General features: G+C 31.9%; 1 protein-coding gene across 4 annotated transcripts in view; it reads left to right on the top strand.

Moving 5' to 3' along the window:
- Positions 1 to 14458, top strand: part of AP3B1 (adaptor related protein complex 3 subunit beta 1) — a 262792-nt gene that overhangs the window by 64555 nt on the left and 183779 nt on the right. For all 4 annotated transcript variants that reach the window (XR_009335400.2, XM_059061372.2, XM_067031191.1 and 1 more), the window contains exons 4-7: positions 1942 to 2037; positions 2932 to 3092; positions 5182 to 5248; positions 14233 to 14415. Coding sequence is in view for 3 of the 4 variants with exons in the window: in XM_059061372.2 (XP_058917355.1) it covers positions 1942 to 2037; positions 2932 to 3092; positions 5182 to 5248; positions 14233 to 14415 (507 nt within the window). In the remaining variant the exon portion in view is untranslated. The remainder of the gene's footprint in view (positions 1 to 1941; positions 2038 to 2931; positions 3093 to 5181; positions 5249 to 14232; positions 14416 to 14458) is intronic.

Raw genomic sequence — 14458 nt, 5'->3', positions numbered from 1 at the left:
TATGGTACATCTTACAATTGGTGGTTTATCTTAGAGTGATAAAATACAATATATGTGTATCTATTTTTTATTAACACAGAAGTGCGATCATGCAGTGCATACTGTTTTGCACCCTTAAAATTTTTTACAAGGACATATTTTCAATGTCAGGTATAGATTTACTTAATTATATATAGTGACCACATAGTACAGCGTTATATGGATGTACTGTAATTTGTTGTACTGTTCCTCTCTTCGTGGAAATTTTATTATTTCATTTTTGCTTTTGTGGAAGATTTTGATTAGTAGAACTTGGGAGAAAGTAGGATTGATAAACTGAGTGGAGATTGAGACAAAAAGTCAAGTTATATTTGGGGACTCTTCCTTGTTTGACTTTAAAGGAAGATTATGGACTGTACTGAATACTGAGTTAAGGATTTTAGGTTTCGTTTTTAAGATTTTGTGGATCTATTCAGCACTGAAGAGTAATTGGAAATATGTTTTTCGTTTGTTTCACCTATAACCCTGTCAATATAGTACAGACGAATCGATTGGTATCATCTTAAAATGGTGTGTTTAGCATTTTATCAGTAATGATAAAGATGCAGAAAGTATGTTCACTAAGTTTTCACTTGTGTCCATGAAATTGTGAAGAATAGCAAAATAGGTTGGATTAAAAGATTAAGATCTAAAATTATCTGAGGAGGGTGCAGTGATGTGTTGAATTAAGTTGTTGAAAATGTCTATAGGTAAGTGTAAGATATTGCCCTCCTTTTAAAAGAAGAAACCTCACTAGGACAATTACTCGAGTATGGATTGATTTAGTCAGTAGCACATTTGGAAAAAGTATATGGTTTTAATCAAGAATTAGTAGAAGCACCTCATCTGGAACAAAATCTTAACTAGTTTGTCTTGCTTAGACTTCATTTGTAGTTTGGAGTGCTGTACTGAAAAAAATATAGACAAATTGAGTGAGTTCAGAAGGGAACAAACAGGATGGTGAAGGAACTCAAAACACTGCTGTGTCAAGGGAAATTGGACTGTAAGGGAGAGAAGGCCATGACAGTTGTCTTTAAAGAAGTCCAGATTGGTTACTGTGATATAAAATAAGGCCCAGTATAGCACTGTTTTCCTTTTCAGCATTGATTCCACCTATTTCCAGCTACTTCCCCTCATTTCCCATGCTCTTTGAACATTCCATTAACTTAAATATGTACTATGGGGATATATCAGAAAATTAATCAAGCAATGGTATCTGAAGATATTTGAGAAGGGAGATACAAGCTACAAGCAGTGTCAGAAGGAAGCAGTTGATGAATTTCAACTCAAATTCCAATTTTCATTTAATTTTTCTGCTCATCATAATTTTATTATAAATTTAGTGATTAAATTGACTTTGAAAACAGTTTTCAGAACACACTTCATCCTTTTGGAATTTTTATTACATTAAATTGATATTGTCACACATTATTCTTACTGAGCTGAAAATATCATGTAATGTATATTGGAATGTGACTGTTAACATTGAATCAGAGTTGGGCCTCAGCACCTTTTGACAGATGAGGAAACGTGAAACGTAAGCTCCCATACCATATAGTTAGTGGACAGAGCCCAAGGTCTTTATATTATTTGTATCCCTCATTTTGAAAATACTTTTCCAAATCAGTTAATATTTTAATATTCTTGTATGAGTTTTGCTCAAGAACTTTTTTTTCCCATCAAGAGGAAGGACAACTTGATAGGATATTGCTATTGTGTATTGGATTATTAAAATGCTTATTTCACAAGCTTTTTCTGTTTCTATTCATTGTCCTACAATACATTATCTTTATTTTACCATCTAGGCTATGAGCAGATTCAGTTATTTAGTTCAGGAAAGTTGAGTGTGGATTTTAGTATAGAAAATATTAAAATGTTAATTTTCACTCTGGCTAGGATTAAATTATTTTTTCTTATTCACAGATCAAGAAGTTAGTATATGTTTACCTGGTCCGATATGCTGAAGAACAGCAGGATCTGGCACTCTTGTCCATAAGCACTTTTCAGCGAGCTCTGAAGGTAAATAATAGAGTGAGTAGGCAAATAGCTGCAATGTTTCTGCACAGTTGAAGGTGTGTCATTTAAAAAAGTGGAGGGCTTCCCTGGTGGCGTGGTGGTTGAGGGTCCACCTGCGGATGCAGGGGACGCGGGTTTGTGCCCCGGTCCGGGAGGGTCCCACATGCCGCGGGGTGGCTGGGCCCGTGAGCCGTGGCCGCTGAGCCTGTGCGTCCGGAGTCTGCACGTCCGGAGCTTGTGCTCCGCAAGGGGAGAGGCCACAGCAGTGAGAGGCCCGCGTACCACCAAAAAAAAATTTTTTTTAAATTAAAAAAATTTAAAAAAGTGGAGCAATAATCCACTAAATGGTACAGTCATGTTTTGAAAGAGTTAAAAGGCCTCTCAAGTTCCCTATTCAATGCCCTTAGAAAATAATTTATTATTATAATCAGCTGGACTTTGCCTTGTATGTTTCAGTTTCTGTATGTTCCTTTATGTTCAATATAATCATTATTGTGCCTCAAAGAGCTCTTCATCATTACACCAACTAGTTGTTGAAAGTGTACAAAGAGGGGACATGACTTTTTTTTAAAGATAAAATTTATGACCTGCAGCATTTTGTTATTATGAAACTCTAAAAACCTAGCATGTTTAGTAATATATGATCAAGTAGAATTATAACCATTACTTTTCTTGTTAAAACATTATTCAGAGAAATAAACATTTATTTAATTCTCTTTTTCCTTAGCCATTTCCATATACTGGGTATTTAAATTAAGTAGTTTGTTTGTTTGGTTTTTTTTTTTTTTTTGCTATTGTTGTATTACATCCTATAAGCACCTGTTAACTGTATCATAAAGATGTATTTGAAATATTGAAAACTTGAAATGTTGTTGAATATTTTTGCACTGTCTTTAGGACCCAAATCAACTAATTCGTGCAAGTGCTTTGAGAGTTCTGTCAAGTATTAGAGTGCCAATTATTGTACCTATTATGATGCTTGCTATTAAGGAAGCTTCTGCTGACTTATCACCATATGTTAGGAAGAATGCAGCCCATGCGATACAAAAATTGTACAGGTTGGTACTTTGTAAATACCAAAGATCCCTAATGTCGTGTGGAATGTTAAAGCCCCTGGAGGCTTATTTTATTAGTGCTTATAACTAGTCTGTCCTTAAACTAAGTAAACTCAGTGAGTGTGTTTCCCCTGCCCACAAACATTCTTTAGACATCTTTAATTTTATTTTGGTTATAGAGACCCTAGGCAGGTTTTTATTTGTGAGCCTGTTAGGGCCTGTGATAATTTATGGATTTTATAACTTAAAAACAATCAGAAATTGAATTATCATTTATATAGTCCATCTCTCATTACACATACACATATGTTATTAGAAAATTAAGATTTTTTTTCCTGTTTATTGCAGGGTAGAATCTTAAGTATGTTATTGTCTCAACTCACTTTGTTACCCTTTCTTCCATCTTTGATCTTGCTGTTCCCTTCCTTGCCTGATTCTTTTCCAGAGCTATTTTATTAAATATTATTTTAATACTGATTTTTAAATATAGCACCATACCATATTTATATGATATTTATTAAATTATCGTACGATACCTTGATCTCTGGAAAACATATTGCCTAAATAAAATAATTATTATCTGTAATCATTTGGTATTATTTTCTGTTATATATTTATTCCACAAACTTTTATCAAGATCATTTTGTGTTTCTAGTGTTGTGTTACATGCATAAGGTGTATGAAAACGATAGAGGATGTGGTATCACATCCCTATTGAGGGAAAAAGATCAAACGTATGCCAAATAATTAAAGGCAGTCTATAATTGAATAAGCTATTGCTATATGATATATATGTACATACAAAGGCACACTAACAATGCCTTTGATAGGATAGGGCTCAGAGATTATCATATAGGGTTTCATAAAGTAAAGGTGTAAAGAAATGGGATTAGTTAGGAAAGACTGGAGAAGGGAGACTGTTGTTGGCATTTGAAAGAATTAAAAGATTTGAATGTTCAGATAATTATAATGGTCAGTAGTAAACTTATATAATGTTTGTGAAAAGTAAAAAATCATTTTCTTAGGTTAACTGTCAGACAAAGTTATCTCACACTTCTTAGTCATTATCCTTTCTTGTTATCAACTTACAAAATAAGATCCAAGGTCACTACGATAGTTTAAAAGCCCATCACTGGGCTCCATTTAACCACTCTTTGTCTTGAATTTACAGTCTCGTAGCTCAGTACTGCCTGTTAGTCCTCTACATAAAATGTTTTTTATCTCATTACCATCTCTTGTTCCTCCTTTAGTCTCTACCTGGAATATTTCCTACTTTTTCCAGCTCTAAAGTCAAGTTGTTTAAGATTCATCTGAGATGTCACTTCCCAGAAAAAACCCTCCACAACCTTCCTGCCTCCATTGGTGTCCTTCTTCTTTATCCCCATAATCCCTTATATATATCTCCATTATATGGTATGATTATGTTTGGGACTGTCTTTATTAGACTGTCTTCCTTATCTTTGTATGCCCATCATTTAGCTTCTCAGTAAATAAACAGTTGAATTCTATGCTAGGAAGAAATTATATTATTAACAATATTTCAGTCTTACAGCTCCTATTTAGATGCATCTCTCAGTTCTGTGCGTATGTGGTCCTTTGTTTATATTTCTTGGTTTTAGATGGCAGGTTTTATTATGCATGTCTATCAGTAAACTAGAACGGTATAAAATTCTTATTTGGAAATTCTGTATATTTCTTTTTGACAATTAATGTGTCCATGCTCAAAAATGATTGCTACCCTGTTATTTTCCCCCCAGTTAAAAAAAGATTTTGTGGTTTATCTACTTGCAATTACTTTCTTAAGGCTTTCCAACTTCTTTTTAAGAAGTGGATTAGTTCTTTAAATATTTTCTTAACGGTATTGGTATCTGGGTTTAATTAATATGAGCAACTTTAGATAGAAAGATTAGGACACATCTGTGGGAAAAATCAACCTATTCCACTTTAAATTTGTTTTCTGTTTATTTTTGTCTAGACATAAGTCTCCCCCACTTTAAAATTTTTTCAATATCCTTGAAATGAATAGCTTCATTTGAAGTTAGAATTAAAGGAAAAAAAACTTAATGTAAATTTTTTTCTTTTTATGGTTTAGCCTTGATCCAGAGCAGAAGGAAATGTTAATTGAAATAATTGAAAAACTTCTGAAGGATAAAAGCACAGTAAGTAATATCTTTTTATGTCCACGTAAAATTGTGCTTTATTTACATAGTATCATTTTACTGTTGTATATTTGATATAAGTATTCATATTGATTTTGAAATGGTATAAATATTAATGGAGCTCATTAAAATCCTTGAATAAAAATGTCTAGGTAAAGAGAAAGATTGCATTTGGAATTTTAGTTCCTTGATGTTTCTTCATCAGAATCTGAAGAAGAGAAAGTTGGGGAAAGAAAATTCTTTTTTTAACCTGTAGCTAAATCGTTGACTGCTTTTAAGGTCAGCTTTTTTATTTTAAGCAATGATTTATTAGGATTTTTAAAGGCTGAATCACTTGGGAACAAATAATTATTTTAAAATGAAGTATTCAGTAGTAAAGAGATAATGAAAAATTAGAGGAGTTTTAGTGTTTAGTGTTTTAGTATTACAAGTGTGTTTTTTTTTTTCTTAAATGCTAAAATGTTTTCATATGTATAACGCTGTTCTATTGGCTGGGTAGAATGATCTTACTGGGTAAATTTCCCATCTTTTGGGAATGTACATGTCTCTTCCTCCTTTCTACTCCACTCCTATTCTTTATGTGTAGTGACATGATAATGAGATCTAGAAATAGTGATGATGCATGGAGTCTCTGAGCAGACCTCTGGAGGAGCTGGTGTAATGGTATCTTTGATGGAGGCTTCTGTACCCATATATATGGCTCAAAACTATTCAGGAAAAGGATTCCAGCTCATCTTAGGATGGTATCACCCAGGTGCACATATATCTGTATATAGCAGCTATCTGATACAGTAACCACTAGACTCATATAGCTATTATTATATGGCTTAGCATATCGTCTGTTTTGGAGAATGTTCAGTGTGTATTTGAGAGGAGTGTATTGGGTTGGCCAAAAAGTTTATTAGGGTTTTTCCATAAGATGGTACGGAAAAACCCAACCAAACTTTTTGACCAACCCAATATATTCTGCTCTTTTTGAGTGGAGTGTTCAGTAGATGTCTGGGTGTAATTGGCTTATAGTGTTGTTCAATTCTTCTGTTTCTTTGCTGATCTTCTTTCTTGTGGCTCATTGAAAGCAGAGTGTTGAAGTCTGCTATTGCTATAGAGGTGTCTATTTCTCCCTTCAATTCTGTCAGTGTTTACTTCATATATGTAGGAGCTCTGGTATTTGGTGCATCTGTATTTATAATTGTTTTACCTTCCTTTTGTCATTGTAAAATGTCTCAATCTCTAGTAACAGTTTTGATTTAAATTCTATCTTGTCCTATTTAAGTACAACTTTCTTATAATTGCTGTTTACATGGTATATCTTTTTCCTTCCTTTTACTCTCAACCTGTTGGTATTTTTTATTTAATGTGTGTCTCCTGTAGACAACATACATTTTAAAAATCTAGTCTGATGACGTATGCCTTTTGATTAGATTGTCTAATCAATTGACATTTATTGTTACTATTGATACAGTTGAATTTATAGCTGCCATTATGTTTTTCTAAGTCTTAGGTCTTTTTTTTTTGTTCCTCATTCCTCTTCACCTTTTTTTTTTTTTTGGTATTCAATGGATATGTTGTATATGTTAATTCTTTTAATGATTTTTTTCACTGCGTATTTTTGAAAATGTTGTATTTACCTGAGACTATATTTGGAGACTACGCCATTCAGCAAATTTCTTTTAGTCTATAATGTAGCAGAAATCGTCATTTCTTCTATAGTGGTTGGCATAATGAAGACAGAGAAAAGAAATTTGATTCCTTTTTGTCTTCTGTATGGCATACTTGTTATCTCCTTCTAGATCCAAATATGAAATCAATATTATTGATATTGTGGTTAACTTGATTTTAGTAATAATAAAAAAACATTTAGTTTCTTCTGTATTGAAGACATTTGCCAGGTACTATGGAGAATACTAAGATCTGTAAGAAACAGATCCTTTATTTTAATGTAGATTGCCATGATTTCTGCTACATAATAAACTAAAAGAAATTGGTTGTATGGCATAGAAATGAAATCTCCGTATATAATGTGTAGATGTCTAACAAGATATAGCATGTCACAGGTAAAAACTACCTTCTTTGGAATTAAACAGAATTGGATTTGTGTCTGAAGTTCCACCACTTAGTAGCTATGTATTAAGCCTTCGTAAGTTTCAGCTTGCAAATTTTTAGGGCTTATAATTTCCCAAGTATAAAGTTTTTGTTTGTGTTGAAAGAGCTGTTGTATATAAAATCCTCAGCACATGCCTGACACCATAAAAGGATAAATAAGAAACAAATGACTCAAAAAGAAATGTAAAGAATACAATTTCTTTGTAAATTTAGAATGTCTGTTCTTGGGTTCTGACCATTTATTTCCAAAATACAGTAGAAAAAAATATTGTACTTGTTCATAGTGGGTCTTTAATAGTTGTTGAATAATTGTGAGAATTAATTTGTTAATATTCTTGGTGATAGTAATTAGGTATTTTCTATTATTTTCAGTGTTTTGCTTCCCAGATGGTGTGTGTCATGCTCAGAGTTCATAGGTAGATCCTTTGGGAGCTTTGACTGTCTATCATTTATAAGGCACTCTTCATTCCTAAAGTGTTATATAGGATACGTTTATTTTTTAAAAATTAAAAAAACACCTATATCTATTTTTCTATCCATATGAAACAGCAGTTTATACTGAATTCTCTAATTCCAGGGCAAGAGCACAACGTTCCTTCCAGTGTCCTACCTTTTCATATTTGTAACTTCCTTTTTTCCAACATTAAGAAATGTGACTTGCATTATCCACAGTATATTTACTTATTTACTCAGTCCCAGAATGCAGATAAAGTATTGTTTCAGAATTGCTAGCATGTACTCTGTGAAGAGTAGTGAGATGGGGACTACTAATTGAGTTAAATATTGGTTTAGAGTTATATTTATCGTTAGCCTTACTTCTTAGAATGCTGTTGTAAATTGAAATCACTTTATCATTGTATGGTTAAACTTGTTATATTGTTCTCTAAGAAAGCTATTGATTTTCTGTGTGGTAATTTTATATCCTGCTTCTTTACTGAATTCTTTTATTGTTTGATTTAGTTTTATCTTTCAATCTCCATTTGTTTTATTCTAGAAAATAAATCGTATCATTTGCAAACAGATAATTTTACTTCCTCTTTTCCAATACCTATGACTTTAATTTTTCTTGTCTAATTATATTGGTTTATAACTTTAGTACAGTGTTCAATAGTAGTGGAGATGGTGGGCATCCTTCCCTTGTTTTAGTTTAAAGGAAATGCCTGTAATGTATCTGTGTTAAATAAGATGCTGACCCTGAGGATTTTCTCTTTATCTTTGAAATATAATAGTTTTACCAGGTGTCTCAGGGTTAGTTGATATGGGTCAATTTTTTTTCTAGTACCCAGTGAGGCTTTTTAAAATATAGATTTAGAATTTGTTATTTCTGGCAAACTGTTGTTATTGTTTAAGATTAAGTTTTAAATATTAATTCTGTTCAATTGTTACTTTTTCTTCTTCAGGGATTTCAGTTTTCTCTAAGTTGGATCTTCTTTGCCTGTCTTACATTTCAGCCATTATCTCTCTAAACCTTTTTACTTCTTTATCTCATTTTCATTCTTTTGGTTCTTTTTGTACTTTTCTTTAATTCCCCTTCCTAAATTTTTATTCAACTGTTTTCTGCCAGGGGCACTTTGCAACTTAATCATGATGTCTGGTTATTTCTTTTCTAGTTTCAACTTCTGTTTCTTCCTGATGTCTTTTGTTCATTTCTGTTGTCTGTTTTTCGATTTCTGATTCATGTTCATTTTTCTGATCTTGAAATTCTTCTTTGAGGCAACTTAATTCATTTTAAAGTGTTGTGTTACAGTTGGGTTTTCTGTTGTTTTTTGGCTTCATCATTGATTTTTTCTGTGTGGGTAATTTTCATGAGTTGAATTGTTTTGATTTTTATTTTCTGTTTTCAATACTTACAGAATACTTGCATCTTTACGTTTCTTTGGACAGGGTTGGTGGTTTGAATATGAGGTAGTTTGCATGATTCCTAGTATAATAGCCCCCTCTCTGTCAGAATAGCAAAGTATGATTTTTTATTAGATGGCTTTTGTGGAGAGGACATGCATAGGAAGGGGTGTATGTCCTAAGATTATTTTGATTTTTTTTTTTTCTTGAAGGGGCCTAAATTTCCTCTTATTTCTTTTTTTCTGTCACCTTACAGTTTTTAAGGTGCTCCTTTTCATCCACCTCTTTTTAAAACTTGTTTCTTTTTGAAACTTTACCTTTCCAAGGTAGCCTCATTGAATCTTATTCTCCTTTGAAGTCTCTTCCCTGTATCTGCTCTGATCTACCAGGAATCTTTTTTAGTATTTTCACACTTAGGGTCCTTTCTTTCTCTCTGCTGTTGATTTTAGTTCCCTCTTATGCCCACCACTAACTCCTGTCTGCTTTGTTCTGGGCAGTTGTTTCAGACTGTCATAGATCTGTGTGAGGTTTTATGATGTATATATGAAAGATAACTCTCTGGGATTTAGGACTTATTTTTCTACTTATATATAATCAAAGTTTGGAGATTCTCTGTATTTTAATTGTTTTTAGAGCTTAAGTTTTAATCTTTTTGTTTTTTCTGAGTTTGGGTTGAGAGATTCAGATTTCCCTAGGTACCATTAACTTGTCTACCCAGTATTTAATTATGTTTTGTGAATGTTTTCTGATAATTTTTTCCTTTGTATGGTTATAATTTGATGTAGAAAGGTTAAAAATATTCTGATATCTATATAGATATTTATGGATCTTATCTTTATTATTACTTTTTCTTGTCATGTATAATATGTTGAAGAGATACTGCTATATTTCTTCTCCCCCCCCAATTAATAATGTTAGCATAGACATTTGAAATCAGTAATCCTAAATCATTTTTGTTTAAAAATTTCCTAATTAAATGAACCAGGTCTAATTTATTTCCACATTTTGAAAAGGAATTTATTTGCTGTCAGCAGGAGCTTCTTGGGATCATTATGATGATTATGATGATAACATTGCTATTACTACTGATAAATATAAATTTGAAAGGTGTTAACATGTTTAAAAACTTTTCTTTCTTTAACCTCTGTTCATTATGAGATATACCTTCTGTTGCTTCTTTTAGCCTAAAGGAAGATTTTCTTGAAATTGAGATCTCAAAGAAAATTAGTTGTATAATTCTCATTTTAAGGAAAGGTGGAAATAAAAAGCTTATTAAAATATAATAGAAATGTTTCTCCCGTTTACTGGAGAAAGACCAGTATTTGTCATATGAATAGTCCTTTCCCCAAAATAAATCACTTTGAGATTAGGAATACAGTTATGGTAATGTAACTAGAAGAACATTTTAGAGTTACTTAGATAACTGTTGTCTGAAGGTACCTGTAAATTTTAAAAGGTATAATAGAAGCTTACAATTGTCAGTATAATTGAAAGGGAACATTTTATTTATCCTTGATCATACCCAGTCAACTGTTATTTTTTTTTTTTTTTTTTTTTGCGGTATGCGGGCCTCTCACTGTTGTGGCCTCTCCCATTGCGGAGCACAGGCTCCGGACGCGCAGGCCTAGCGGCCATGGCTCACGGGCTTAGTTGCTCCGCGGCATGTGGGATCTTCCCGGACCAGGGCACGAACCCGTGTCTCCTGCATCGGCAGGCGGATTCTCAACCACTGCGCCACCAGGGAAGCCCTGTTATTTTTTTTAATATAAATTCTTCATTGTATATTCCTACATTTATCATTTTCATCATATTTTCTCTATTTAACATATCCTAAACACTTTTCTTCTTTATTGAAAACCTTTCCTAATGTTCAGGTATAAATTCCTTTTTAAAATTTATAATACTTTCTCTTGTTTTTCTTTAAAATATAGAAATGCATACATGTTGAACAATTTAAGCTTTGTAGTGAACCTGCTTTCTTTTATTTAGAACACCTCAAAAGGTGTTTATTCCTTTTCCTTTCAGGTTAATTTTAAAGAAATCCTTTTGTAGCATTTAACTTTCTAATAGAAAACAGAGTTTCTTAGGAAAACAAATTAGGTCGGTGCCTACTGAAAATCTGAGTTGTTTATATTTTTTTGATGACAAAGTTTCTTCTTAATTTAGCTACAAAATGATGTTTAGTGAATATATTGGTAGTTCATAGCTAAGCTGTGAGGGTAAGACACCATTTTATAAGTTACTGGTTTAATGTTGGTGAAAGTTTCACTGTTGTGGGCAAAAAAACACACCTCTTCGTTTGTGCAGATGTTTTATTGTGTTAGATCTATTATCCAGCTATTAGAAGATAAATGACTGATCTTTCTCATTTTCCATGCCTCAAGAAAATTGAAATAAGAAGGGGAATATCATTTGGGCTCTATGATTAGGGCATGTTGGATGGCCATTAATTTAAGAGAAGAAAATCTTGGCTGTTTTGGCCAACTTACACCATATTATCAATCAAACCTTGATGCACTTCTTGTGATGACCCAGCACTCTCAGGTTTTTGCAACGTTAATTAGAATTCATGACAAAATAGATGCAAGGAAACGTTTTGTACCCTTCATAATTTTATAGAAAATTTATTGTTATTAGAGGAACCATTTGCTTAGTGTGATTTTTTTCATTACCAGCTTGTCAACTAGCATAGATAATCTGGCGAAAATATGAACTCCATAGATGGAGTGTCACTTTTGTTGATGGTTCATGTAGTTTACCTTGGAGCACAGCTAATGGCTGAAGTTCATAGCAACAGCACAGAAAAACGTGACAACCAAGGGAAGATAAATGAACCATGTTTATTGCTTTAATATAAAAAATACATAAATGGAAAACTGCATTTGAATTTGATGAGTTCATTGCTAGTTTTGTTGGAGTGATTTATTTTTCCCCTTATGTAAAAAGCTACTATTGACACAGTGAGATGGAAATTAACTGTCTGTTTTTGGGAAACCAATATTTTTGTTTTTCAAATCTGAGTAGATCATTTAATTTTAATTCTGTAAGTTGTATAGAACATTGAATATTTAATATACCAGAATAATCAATTCTTCTGGCAGTGTTTAGGCTAGAGTCGATTGTTAAAACCATGTAATGAAATATCTAAAATCATCAGTTTTTATTTTGTAAAGGTTCTTTTCTTTATGTTCTTCCTAATTATTTTTGTGTTTCCATGAACTTTATCTTTACTTAAGTAATTAATTATTTTCTTTCATTTTCACGTTATTTGTTAATACTTTAGAACTATTTTGTACCTGTAGCTCTTGTTTTGATAAATTTAGTACCATGTGGGAGCTGATTTTCCTTTTAATTGTTTGGTGTCTAAACATATTTGAAAAAGATAATCTCTAGGTTTGGGCAGAATAACTTGATTTTACATTGTATTCCTTAAATTGAAACTTTGTTGAATTCCCATTTCAATTTCATAGATTATTTTATTCTAAGTGGTATTATTTATTTTTGTACTTTAACACCCTTGCCAATTAAAAAACTATATATCTTAATATAAGATTGACATATAAATATAAATGTATTTCGCAAATATTGTGTTACTCTATAGTTTGATGTCATAAATTTAGTTGTTTTAAGAGATTTTTAAATGATAATTCTAATCTTTTAGAAATATTATCACAGAATATAATTTCTGAAGAGTGATTTGTGCAGAAGACATCAAAATGTGGTGTTGAAAACACAAACATAACTTCCTTCCCATATCAATAGCACATAGAAAATTATAAATATAATACATTTTTATTTAGTTCACACAAATAATCAATTCTTTGCTTTTTCGATTGAGGTGCATACATGCTGGGACCAGCAGGCACCAGTACATGGGCAGGGCTGGAGTCAATAAATGCAGCTTCACGTTTATACTGATTGGTAATTCATAAAATCCCCACAGGACTGGAAACTTGTTTAGCATAATAGCAAGTCTATATTCTGAGCTGTTTTCTTTCAATTGTATTGTTGGTTGCACATTAATAAACTAAATGTCAGCCAAGTAGAGGGACACTAAACACTAAAAATATGAATATCATTGTATCTAATATTTTTCAAAAAGTACCATTTCAGTAAGTTATATTTCTATTTAATTGCTTATTTTAAGACATTGGGGAAATTTTAGATACTAAAATGAAGATCCCTAGTGTTCAGAAAGAATATGATATTAATTTATTTTTTCAAAACCGTATTATATTGTGGGCTAACTGCAGACATACCAGTGTACCTATATAAAAATATTTGTATATTATATATTCTGCTTAGCTTGTATCTTCATACCAAAGAAATCTTAATTTCACCACTTTGCAAAAACATGGCAATTCCAAAAACATTTATGTTTCATTAACTGGTCTTGGAGAAAGCTCCCTTTTGTTGGTAATATATTATTTCAGTTTATACACATTATTGTATAAGTAATAATAATGTTCTAAAATTTTAGCCAGTATTTTTTCCTTGTAAATAAATTATATCAGTAAAAATTAACAGGTTGATTAAAGTGTGTAAGATTTGAAAGTATTTTTATACTAAAGACATTTATGAGGTCCTCACATGCTTTAAGATAAGTTCATTGTGGAATTGTGATAATTCTCATTTTAAACTGACATGATATGGTCCTTGTTATTGTACTAAATAATGAATCTTTAGAGTTCAGGTAAGCTTTAAAAATGAAAACTGCATGATTAATATGTCTAATCCATATGTGAACAATTTATTGAAATTTTAAGTGATGAGATAAAAAATATGATTTTTAATGCTAATACTTCTAATTCAAATACTTTAGAAAAGTATTTGTTTTTCAGACATGTTACAGCTATCAAAGTTATTCTTTGAGGGAGAGACTTCAAAATTTGTTATTCAAACATGAACATTTTATTAATCAAATGACTGAATACTTTTAATATCGATTGCCATAACACCGATTGCATCTCTATAATGCCTGAGTGGAATCCTTGATGGAAGGAAAACATTTTTAAATGAGTTACTATTTCTTTCTTTTCTAGTTGGTGGCTGGCAGTGTTGTCATGGCTTTTGAAGAAGTATGCCCGGATAGAATAGATCTCATTCACAAGAATTACCGCAAGCTATGTAATTTACTAGTTGATGTAGAAGAGTGGGGGCAGGTTGTCATAATCCACATGCTAACTCGATATGCTCGTACACAATTTGTCAGTCCTTGGAAAGAGGTAAGTGTTGAAAAATCTTACACTTAAAAATTATACTAAGAAA

The sequence above is a fragment of the Kogia breviceps genome, chromosome 4, assembly GCF_026419965.1.
Source record: "Kogia breviceps isolate mKogBre1 chromosome 4, mKogBre1 haplotype 1, whole genome shotgun sequence".
NCBI classification, from domain to species: domain Eukaryota; kingdom Metazoa; phylum Chordata; class Mammalia; order Artiodactyla; family Physeteridae; genus Kogia; species Kogia breviceps.
Note: the sequence above shows the minus strand (reverse complement) of the source record. Positions and strands in the feature narration are given on the sequence as shown.